Source organism: Citrus clementina, unplaced genomic scaffold, assembly GCF_000493195.1.
Source record: "Citrus clementina cultivar Clemenules unplaced genomic scaffold, Citrus_clementina_v1.0 scaffold_4, whole genome shotgun sequence".
NCBI classification, from domain to species: Eukaryota; Viridiplantae; Streptophyta; class Magnoliopsida; order Sapindales; family Rutaceae; genus Citrus; species Citrus x clementina.
In genome coordinates this window covers 6691158-6703417 of record NW_006262274.1, presented here as the reverse complement: position 1 = coordinate 6703417, position 12260 = coordinate 6691158, and the positions used below count along the sequence as shown (strand labels likewise).

At 33.1% G+C, this 12260-nt stretch overlaps 1 protein-coding gene across 1 annotated transcript; it reads right to left on the bottom strand.

The window, feature by feature from the left end:
- Positions 1-5368: 5368 nt before the first annotated feature.
- LOC18044296 (probable LRR receptor-like serine/threonine-protein kinase At3g47570) lies at positions 5369-8678 on the bottom strand. The gene is made up of 2 exons (XM_024186115.1): positions 5978-8678; positions 5369-5799 (listed from the first exon to the last, which is right to left on the bottom strand). Exons 1-2 carry the CDS (start codon positions 8676-8678, stop codon positions 5369-5371), a joined length of 3132 nt encoding a protein of 1043 aa, XP_024041883.1.
- Positions 8679-12260: the final 3582 nt, after the last annotated feature.

Here is a 12260-nt window from a genome sequence, read left to right as displayed (position 1 = left end):
GCATATCTAATCTTTGAAAAAATGTAACCTCTGCATCTATAAATACGCTCAATGTATAACGTTTTACTTAAGAAATTAAAAAAAAAAACTTGTTTCTTCAATAAGTAGTGACTATATTTAAAGTATTTGCATTTGTGAACTTTGCATGTTTCATCTTCTACTTTATTGGTTAGCAACAGGCAAGTTTATTCCACAAAACCCTCAGCTAGGGTTGGCAAAATCCCAATTATTTGTTTACTTTGTCCTGGATTAGGAGTAAATTATTTTAAATTACAGTTTTATCCTTATGTAAAGAATTTATAGTTTTTATTAAAAAATAAATAAATAATATATTTGTAAAATAACCTATTTATTTTATTATTAATTTTAATTATATAAAATAATAATTATTAATATTTTTAATGATGTAAAATAAAAATTTTTATGAATTTTATTTTAATTTTTTAAAACTAAAAATTATTGGTAATATTTATCTGTATAAACAAAAGACAATTTAAAATGTTGGATTATATTATTACATTGTGCCATCGTCAAGGAAATTATTTTTCACAACTTTGATTTCTCCATCCTGTTAATTTTTTTTTTTTCAAATTTTATGTGCATACACAGCTTGTTCTAAATATTAACATATCAAGGCATAGGGCAACCATCAATTTTGATGCCTGGAGCTATAGGCCATTTTGCCAATAGGCAATACTTGGTGGAATCAAGTCCCCACCACTGTGGTCCAAAAATATCATTAGACTGCAACATAAAGTAAATCAATATAGCAATGAAAACAAAATTAAATATAGTTCATTAGTTCAATATAATTTCTAAGGCCAAAATATATTACATAGCACCTCAAGTCCAAGGTTTCAAAATAATATTATATAAGAACACATCTCTAAAGTTTCAAAATAGTGTGTTCATTTGACAAAACACAATCCAAATTTCCAAAGTAATAGAAGGACTGCATCTCACGAACCAGGACCAATCTTTCAAAGGATATACCCAATTTTCAGCTTATTGGGCAAGTTGAAGAACACACGTAGCATATCATGTTTGGTTGCCAAAATATCAATTGCATCTAATATTTGTTACTCACCTAAGCCTTCAATCTTACATATTTCACCATACAACTTAGCTTGTAAATCATATAATTCTTTGTCAGCAGTAGAAAGTACGCTAATCAACCCATCAAGCTTGGGTACCATGGCTGAAATGGACTCTGGCATTGCGCCCATATTTGAAGACATATTACAGTTTTACTTTGTCTTGAATTGAGAGTAAATTTTTTCAAATTACAGTTTTATCCTTATGTAAAGAATTTATAGATTTTTATTAAAAAATAAATAAAAAATATATTTGTACAATAACCTATTTCTAGTTGGTCAATATTTCTCAAGTCTTTAGAATGAAATTTAATTGCTTCAGGAATCTCCTACAATAATGCAAAAGGATTATATGTAAAAAATATGTCTAAGTTGCTCCTAAAATCATTTCCTATTACACTGTAAAATAAAAAGGTTAGAAATTTGCATCTTCAATTTTCTCTCTCACCATTCATCGCTAGTAGTAATTGTCTGTTTAACAAGATCCCATCCTAAGACAATTTCATTTCTCATCAAGTTTGTGCAAAGTTGCCAATCTTTTTTTAGGATGTCCCACTTGTTTTTCAATTGTTTTTGTTCATATTCTCTATTGGTCATTGAATAAAACTTAGAAATAAGATTTTTCCACCCAGTCTTATTAAACTGACCATTTGGTCAATTCGCAGCTAATGTTTCATTCACGCAAATCTTAATAAAAGCATCAGTGGTACCATCATCCCAATCAGCCTTTGATTTTTTTTTCTTTTCTTTTATAGCAGTTGCCATTATAGACAAAGGATATCTAATATTATTAAAAAAAATAATGCACAAATAAAACAAAGATTAAATGAATTTCAAATATAAAATAATAATTGACATGTATTGTTGAATAATAAAATAAAAAGAAAGATGAAACAATAGCAAGTGGTGCTGATAATTTTTAATGAATAATATAATAAAAAGAAAGATAAAACAACAGCAAGTGTTGCAATAATTTATATTGAATAATATAATAAAAGAAAGATGAGTGGCGGCAATAAACATATTTAATATTATAACAAAAAGATTGATCATGGGTTTTAAATACATTTGAAGTGCATGATCAATTAATTGTGTACAAAGAAATCATAACTAAAAGGAAAAAGGACATCAGCGAAATGGTCACCAACACCACCAACTTTTTAAAAAGGGAACTTTAGACCATTATACCCTTTAAAAATTGAATTTAAATTTTTAATAAATAGAAATATTATATAAATACTGTAATCTATGCAATAGACTAAGAATATTAAAATAATTTAATAATTTAAATAAATGTAAATATGAAAATTGTTATATTTATTTAATAATATATATATATTTATTTAGATATTTTAAATAAATATTTGCATTAAATATTTTACAATAAAAAAATCTCACATACTAATGTTATTATTATTTTACATAATATTCAAAATAATTTAAATTTTAATACACTTTTTTTAATATTATGATTCTATTTATTATAAAATTTAATTTTATATAATAAAATATATCCAACAGATTATAAAATATTAAAATATTTTTTAAGTATTGCAATTATTTTACAATGTATAGATTATTACATTTATTTTAATATTATATTTCTATTTATTATAAAACGTTAGAGTTGATTTTTTTGGATAATAGAGGTCAAGGCTATTATAGTTACAAAGGGGTCTTAATTTCATTTTTTGAAAACTTGGGGTATTGATGACCATTTCCTTAAACTTTGGGGGTGTGAATGTCCTTTTCCCTAACTAAAATCATATTACAGGTGAGGTGATATATAGGCATGTGGTGACCAAAAATATGACATTGTTCTATGATTTGTTTTCATGCAACGACTCACATGGAGAACGTTTATAGAAGGTAATGGTCAACTAATTATAAAATCCATTGCAAAACTACACCGACACATGAACTGATTGAAGTATTAACCAATTATTGTTTAGGAGTTCATTTGGAAACAAAGACCACATTAAAAAGAAACATGAAACAGTACCAAGTGGAGACAATAAACATATTGAATAATATAATAAAGACAAAGATGAAAAAGTAGTAGGAAGCATTACTTGGTACGCTCCTCACCAAAAGCGTTGGCTATGACAATGAGTTTTCTCTCAAGTGTTGGGTATATGTAGGGTGTTGCATAATTAAAGTGCCAACTATTTTATTAAAAAAAGAAAGAAAAAAAGTGAAGTGGTGGCAATACATTTATATGATAGCAATAATTTTTATTATGTAGGTTTTGTATATAATAAGGTATTATGCAATTAATGAAATATTTTAAGGGTATTTTTTATATTACATATTTTTTAAAAAAGCTCTCTAACATTTACTCCTAAAAACTCAAATTTTGAGCTTTTGCTAGTAGAGGTAAATTAGCTTATTTAATCCTAAAGAACCCCACTTAAAAAATAACTAAACATTAAAAAAAGGAAAAAAAATAAAAAAGTGCTTCTGGCTACTCGATAAACTATATCAGATAAGTGCTTAGTAAAGAGCTTGATTTATAGTTGGTTATTATCAGATGACATATCAGCTGAGCGAGATAAGACTAAAAGCTTATTTGTTAAATATCTAAAGTCTAAATTTTTTTTAAATTTCATATCTTTTTTTAAAATTTGTTTGTTTCTTTTTTTATAACTTATGTTTGATTTTTAGACATTTACATCTGAATAGAAAAAATAAACTTTTGCGACTTTTATCTGAATGAGAAAAGGTCTAAATGAGAAATAAATGTTATATTTCAGAAATATCTCTATAAAATATATTGATTTTTTGAAGTATAAAACATAATCTTTTATGTTTTGATTTACAAAAACATAAATATCAAATAACTATGTTTAAGATGTTTTTTATTTGTAAAACAAACAAGATGCTGCTTATATTCAAATATTAATATAAGAAAAATAAATACATTCAGGTATTTATATTTAGACCTATTCATTTTTCTGAAAAATTCAAACTCATAGCATAGCTCATACAGATTTCTATAAAAAAATATTGATTTTTTGAAGTATAAAACCTAATCTTTTATGTTTTAATTTATAAAAATATAAATATCAAATAACTATATTTAAGATGTTTCTTATTTATAAAAACAAATAAGATGCCGCTTATATTCAAATATTAATATAAGAAAAATAAATATATTCAGGTATTTATATTTAAACCTATTCATTTTTCTGAAAAAGAAAAATTCAGACTCATAGCACACAGCTCATACAGATTTCAAATAAAAGAACATACACTACCTAAATATACATAGCACAGCTACATAGTCAGTTTAATAAAGTTATTGATACACGTGATTGGTACGTGCTATCGCTTAAATCAGAAGCTTGGAACGACATGGGACAAACGCCGTTTTAATCACCTAGGATACTCACATGTCAAACACGTGATCAACTAGAGCTAAAAGGCCATTAAGGCAGTTATATGAGGTGGGAAAGTGAGCCTTGTCATTTGTCAATTTTTATTTTTTGGAGGAATTGTCGTTTGTCAACTTGACTTCAGCTCTTCGAGAGTTTTAAACTGATACTACCCTGTGTATTCTCTCTGATTTTGTTGTTTCTTTTTGTTCATTGTTCTAAACACATCGTTGTTTCAATTGTTTATATATTGTACTGATTCTTCGCTTGAACAAATCACCTTCATTCATCCCCAAATATAAAAAATGCGCAAGATATGTTTGCCCGAAACTTTAACGATCATCTGGGAAGCTCATATCGGCCACCTTTAAGTACCTTTTAAGTACCAAATATCAATTTTACATTTGACATTAGCGTACTTATTTTATATTTAGACCGAATCGAAAGACAGTGAAGAAAAATCGATCAGTCATATCAGATAAACATTCCGAAAGATGAGCTAATTATAACAGAATATTCGGAAAATAATTCATTTGAATATAATTCCAAACTAGTTGGAGATGAACAAGGAAACTAACTGACAATATTCATTCTTAAGCTAATTGATTGACCACACACAATTTGATTAAATGTACCTCAGGCATGCAGCCCCTAGAAAATATTCTTCTGATCACTCGACCGTCTTCCTTTATTTAAGATCAAATTCTGCTTTCTTCTGCTGATGAATGTAAGATCAAATTCTGCTTTCTTCTGCTGATGAATTTAAGATCCAATTCTGCTTTCTTCTGCTGATGAAATATTTATTTAACTGTACTGTTACCCTGCGATTAATAAAAATGTAAAATCATGAAAGAAAAAAGCAAAAAGAGAAAAAAAAAATTTACATCAAGTTGGTAAAAGCTAGAGGAGAAGCTGTATCATTTGATTACCTCTTTGCGTGGTGGACACAGTTCTATGTCCAAGAAGACTGTTCTTGACGGATTTTAATTCATGGACAACATTGGTCAAGTTCATTCGATCTTGCGGCAAGTCCATTGAACAAGCAACTCCAATTCTTACCATAGAAATGAGACATTGTATAATGTTGTTGATTTTTGCCTCCCTCTGCCTTTGGTTACTAGTAATAATCAAATCTTGATCATCATTTAGAAGTGTTGAATCCACAATATCAATCACGTGATTAGGCAAGGCCGTTCTCGCAAAGTTATGTAGATTCATATCACCCTCAAACGTAATGTCTGATGGTTTTTTCCTTATCACCAACTCTAGTAGCAATATCCCATAACTATAAATATCTCCATTTGTTGACACCTCACTTCCTAGGCCATACTCTACCAATCAAAAAGTTTATAAGAAATAGAATAAGATTTTATGGAAGAAATTAAGAGTACTTACAAATGTACCAATGTTCAATATTTTATTCAAAAAGGCGCTATAAAACCTTTATCGAAGGAGACCATTTTTCTATTAAATTAGATTTAAAACTGTAACAAATATAAAATATAATACCTGGAGCAATATAGCCAATAGATCCCTTGATGCCGATGGAACTCGTTTGGGTCTGAGTGTGGGGAAGGAATCTTGCTAATCCAAAGTCACCTAAACGCGCAGTCATGTCATCATCAAGAAGAACATTGCTGGGTTTAAGGTCACAATGAGCAAGTATAGGTTGACAATCATGGTGCAAATAGTTCAGTGCAGATGCTACATCAATGGCAATGTTCAGTCTCTGAAGCAAATTTAAGTTCCTTGGTGGCTCATCTGCTTCATCTTGACTAGTGACGGGATGCAACCACTCCTGTAGGCTTCCATTGTGCATTAACTCATATACAAGAGCCTTGAAGTCATTGCCTTGATAATCTACTCCCGAACATACAGTGAGAACCTTGACAAGATTTCGATGTCTGATATTCCTCAATGCCTTGCACTCACCTATGAAACTCCTGGAAGCTCCACATTGATGAAGATTAAAAACCTTCACTGCAATAGTTGTTTTACCCTCATCAAAAATTCCTTTATAAACAGACCCAAAGCTACCTGCTCCTATAAGATTTGCTGAAGAAAACCCATTCGTAGCGTTGTAAAGATTTTTGTATGACAAGTTTTGGAGTGAATTTATCAAACTGCTTGGATTTGGCTTCTCTTTTCTCTTCCTTACCCAAAAAAGAAGCAAAGCAGATAGAGCTAAAGCTAGTCCTACTAGCCCAGAAACAATGGCAATGACTAATTTCTGTGCAAGGGTCAATCTTCTTTCTTTAGATCTCTTTGAACCACATGTTGACAGCTGAAATTTTGGTATGCCACCACAGAGCTTACTATTTCCTAAAACCACAGCAGCACTTGCATTCTTAAAAATGCCTTCTGTTGGTACCATGCCCTCAAGGTTATTGTAAGATAGATTTAAAAACTGTAACAATTTAAGTCCTGCCAAAAATTTAGGAATTTCACCTGTAAGGTTGTTTTGGGACAAATCCAAGACTCTAAGACCTCTCAAAGAACTCAAAGACGAAGGAATAAAACTTTGGAATAAATTGCCTCCCATTTCTAACTGTTCCAATCTTATACAACTACCAAGAGTACTAGGAATCTCACCTTCTAACATGTTCCAAGTGACATCTAAGATTTCAAGATTTATAAGTTTTCCCACTTCAATAGGGAGGGAACCAGTAAGTTGGTTTCCAAACAAGTAAAGCCCAATCGATAAGGATGTGAGTCTCATCAATTGAGGGGGTATGGTACCACTAAGATTATTATAAGAAAGATCAATTACTAGTAAATTCTTGCACTGGCCTAAGCTAGAAGGGATGGTACCCTGAAGAAAATTACCACTTAAAAATAACTGTAATAGCTTTTTCAATTTTCCAATGGAAGGTGGAATATTTCCTGATAATCTGTTATTGCTTAAGCCGAATGACTTCAAATTTTGGAGTTCTCCTATGGCAGGGGGGATGGTACCTGATAATTGGTTGTCCCACATCTCTAGTCTTTGCAAGTTGACGTAATTTCCAATCCCAGCTGGAATGCTTCCAACAATTTTGTTGCCATCAAGGAGCAACATTTCAAGAGTTGTTGAGAAGTTGCAAATGCATGTAGGTAGTATTCCTCCAAAATTGTTGGCGTTTATAGTCATCCGCATTAACCTTGTTGCATTAATCAAAGAGCAGAGGAAGTTTAAATCACGCTGTCCCCCACTCCCAAGACTGTTGTTTGTAATTACGAAATACTGAAGCCTTTGTAGATTTCCCAAAGAAGGCACTTCCCCTGTTAGTTTATTTTCCGTGACATAAAATGCTTCTAGCTTCGTGGCATTGGATAGAGAGTGTGGAATGGATCCAGTAATTTGGTTTATAGCAACGCTGAAATATCGGAGATTTGGGAGAGTAAAACCAAAGTTCGGGGAAAGACCCCCTTGAATTTGGTTCATTCCCACATCAATATCTGTGATCGAAGAGATATTGAAGATTGAGGAAGGAATAGCACCAGACAACTTATTTGCACCAAGATAAAGAGACGCAAGATTATTCAGTTCGCTTAAAGAATGAGGAATACTCCCAGAGAAATTGTTATAGATTAAAGAAATTATAAGAATGGATGATAAGTTTCCCAAAGTAGAAGGTATACTTCCAGACAGATAGTTAGAATTTAAAGCAAGAATTTCAAGCTTTGACAAGGAGCTAATTTCTAATGGAATTTTTCCCATCAACTGGTTACCAGATAGATCGATTTGAATAAGGTTTGAGCAACTGGATATATTGGCAGGAATTTCCCCACCAATGGAGTTGTTATGAAGAAACAATACTTCCAGTCTTTGCAAACGACCAACTTCCGAAGGGATTTGATTGGTGAAGCTATTGTTTTCGAGATATAGCTTTTTTAGAAAGCTCAAATTTCCAATGTGGGGTGATATAGAGCCTGAAAGTTTAAGCGACCGTAAGTCCAAGATTGTGACTCTCTGCTGGTGCCTACGACTACATGTAACACCATGCCAACTGCAAAAGTGGATGGATGCATTCCATGAGCCTAAAGCACCAAGAGGGTCTTGAATGACCTTGGACTTGAAGTCCAGCAAGGCTAGCCGGTCTGTCTCATTCCGGGAAACTGTAGAAGCCCGTACACCGAGGAATCGATGAGGAACGAGGTGTAAGGTAAAGTAGAATACAAGGACGGCATACAGAGCAAAAAACGAGCGATTAGACATTCTCATGCCCATGGCAAATTTTTCTCTCTCAGTATAGCTGGTATTTTGGTGAAGTATGGGTTTGATCAAAGTTAATTTGAGGTTCAAGATTATATGTATATTCACTTAGCATGCCTCTGACATTTATATTATCTCTTTAGTCTCCTATCGTGAAGTTCGGGTCACGACCCTACCAGCATTTAATTAGTGGTCATAGACTTGAAATTATTTTCCATTTATTCTTGGTGGATCTTTGATAGTGATAGGAGTGATTTTATGAAATTTAATCTACACAAAAAATAGATAAATAAATAAATCGTCTGTCATCAGTGAGAAAAATTTTGGGAAATTTACAGTAATAACAAAAAATGTTTTGCTTTTTTTCATCTTAACCCCCCAAAAATATTTCTATCAACATTAGCCATAAAACAACCTTTGAGACCAAAATACCCCTCCCTCATCTCTCCCCCAACACTCCCTTTCACTCATCTCTCCCAAACCGATCCAACTCCCATCATCGGCGGCGACATCAACCCTCGTCGGCGGCGGCTCCATCTCTCACCGGCATCCGATCTACGATCTACAACCTTCAACAAAACCTAGGTTAGTCATTTTTCTTATTTTCATTAATTTAAAATGAGATTTTAGAATAATAATAGTTATAGCTTGAGAATAATAGTGGTGGTGGTGATGTTTGTGGTGGTTGGTGGTGATGATGTTTGTGGTGGTTGGTGGTGTTTGGGAGTATTGTTTTCGATTTTGGAGTGATTGCGCTTAATTTTGGGGGTGGGGAGGGAGGGGGGTAGGGCGCGCGCGCGCGGCCATGTGCGGCCCGCTGTCGCACCAGATTTGGTGCGACAGGGCGTGTCGCACAAAAAATTAGAGTGTATTTTTTTTTAACAAGTCAATTTTTTTTTCTGTAAATGTAATGTAATAATTTTATAAATATTACAGATACATGGCGAAATCAGAATCACCGGATATCGAAGTAGGCAAGATGTATTTTTGTTATGCCGATCACTTTCCTGGTCGAATTTCGAGCATGTGTATGTTATCTTCGGTCGTAAAAGCCATCGAGGAAAAATTAACAAAGCGGCAGTTTAGTATGTTCAAAAAGGATATATTTGGGCATTTCTTGGAGTGTCGAAGTTTTCCATTTAGTATGTTCAAGTGGCCCATGAAGAAGATAGTCGTGAGGATCAGTTATGGTTTCAAATTGGTAAGCATTTGATTCGCTTGTCAATTGTCGAATGGTGCTTGGTTACTGGACTTTCATTTGGTGTTGATACCAATCAAAAAAATGATGAAATGGAGTAGAGGCTACGGAATACGTATTTTGGTGGTGTGCATCATAAGATTAATGTGAAGCAATTCGATGCAGTATTTAAGGAGTTGAAATTCTAGGAAATGGACGATATGGACGCATTAAAGATTGCGCTGTTTTATTTTGCGGACAGAGTACTAAATGCAAGAAAAAATCACTGTCAAATCAATTTCGATTGGCTTGACCAAGTTGATGATATACAGTACTTCCGAAAGCGTCCATAGGGTCTATTGTCGTGGGAAATGATTTACGAGAGTCTTGACAATGCACTGTTCGAGAAAGATGAGAAATTTAAGAAGACTCGGTTGAAAAATCCAGATCATAATATTGGAAAATACAATCTTTACGGCTTTACGTCTGGGGTTCAGGTGCGTTTTTTTTTGTTTATTAATAAGTTTTATAGTATTAAATATTTGATAGTCGTTTTATTTGATTTTTCACTTTGGTTGTTGTAGGCTTGGATTTACGAAGCAATCGGAGGGTTGCCATCAACATGGGTCGTCAAAACGAAGAATAAGATTCCCAGCATTCTGCAATGGAAGCCCATGGCGTCTTCGAGAATCAACTTTGCGGAGGTTTATTCGTTCTTCAACGACGAATCTCGTCTTGTAAGTAATATGTATTACTTATTTTTTTAACTTTACTAAATTTAAGTTATGTATACTTACTTAAAATTTTCAATTGAATTTATGGCAGGGGGACGTTTTACAAACTCTTGAGCCAAATTCAAAGGAGAGTAGCAGAAAATATTGTCTCTCTGTGAAGGATTACTTGCCAAGTATTCCTGACTGGGTTCATAAGGTCGGTATACTCTAAGTACTAAAAAATTTTTTAATCGAAATTTTTGACTTTTCATTTATTAATTTTAAATGATACTTTATACAGTACCAACCCTCAATCAACGCGATGCCGTCGGTTACAAGGCAATCAGACGAGCATGACGATCATGACGACATACCAAACCCAATACCAGAGCAGCGTCATGACACTTCTGAGGATGAGGTGGCTGTTAATGACCACCAGCAGCAAACAGACAACTCTGATGACGCACGGGATTCTGAGGTTATAAATAATATACGATATTTTTTCTTTGTAAATTATTAATTTTTTTTTTGTTATTCTAAAGTTTTATGTTTTTCTTTTGTAATAGTCGAGGACAAAGCAGTTTAATGATTACATACAACGACGGCTGGATAAGATTGATCGTAACGTGTATGAAATAAAGTCATAATTAAAAGATTTTAAAGAAACCGTAGTTGGCTTCATCGACACATTTTCTAAACGTCCAAATAAGGATTCTCCCACTGCACGCTCGTATGCGGTGAGCAAATTTAAATTTAATAATTATGTTCGTTTAACTTTTAATTTGATAGTTGTTTAATATGTTCGTCTTGGCGAATGGACAGGCCCCAGATGACTATGAAGTGTATACTGACGTGGGCAATGAAAATTTGTCTACGCCCACGTCATTGTATAGTTTCTACGGGGATGTTAGTGGGGAGAGCGTGCAGGTGTTCACTGAGGTGCCTCCGGGCGTTAGTAAGTTCGGCCGCGCGTACATACCGTCGTATGTTTATAACAGTCCTTAAATGATTCCTCCGGTCAAGCGAGGACAGAACGTCCGGCCTTTACCTCGACCCCAAATCATGGACCATGCGATTGACATGAGTACGAGTGTGGATATAAATCCACTGAGAGGATTGGAGGACTCTAGTCTGTTTGCTGAGTTTGATCGATGGTTCACTGGTGATAACAGAGTCCGCCGGAGAGTCCAGCACCCGCGGTCATTCTTTCAAATAATTTTAGGTACAGCTTCGATGGGATGGCTAGGCGATGAGGTATTCGGTATTTTTGAAGTTATGTATACTGTTGTGGATTTGTTTCACCAAAATTTTTCTTTTAAATCGTAATATATCTGTTTCTTTACAGCATATTCACGAGTATCTCCACTTGATTAGCGAGAAACAACGGCAGTATCCAAATGCCTTACTCCAACGTGTCACACATACTGACACATTTTTTTGGGTAACGTGCCGACAAAACTTATAAATACTATTTAATTTGATTTTTAATTATTGCCTTTAAGTTTTGTTCATTTATGCATTTCTTGGTTATCTATGTACTATGTTTTCTCCTCTCAGTGACTATTTCATCCGCCCATGTTGTTAGCCGAGTTGTCATTGATTCAGCCACAATTTTTCTATCATAAAACCATTGCTGCATTATTTTCCTAAAATGATCAACAAGATGAGTAACAGGAAATTTTCGAGGTTCCCGCATGAAAGAATTAA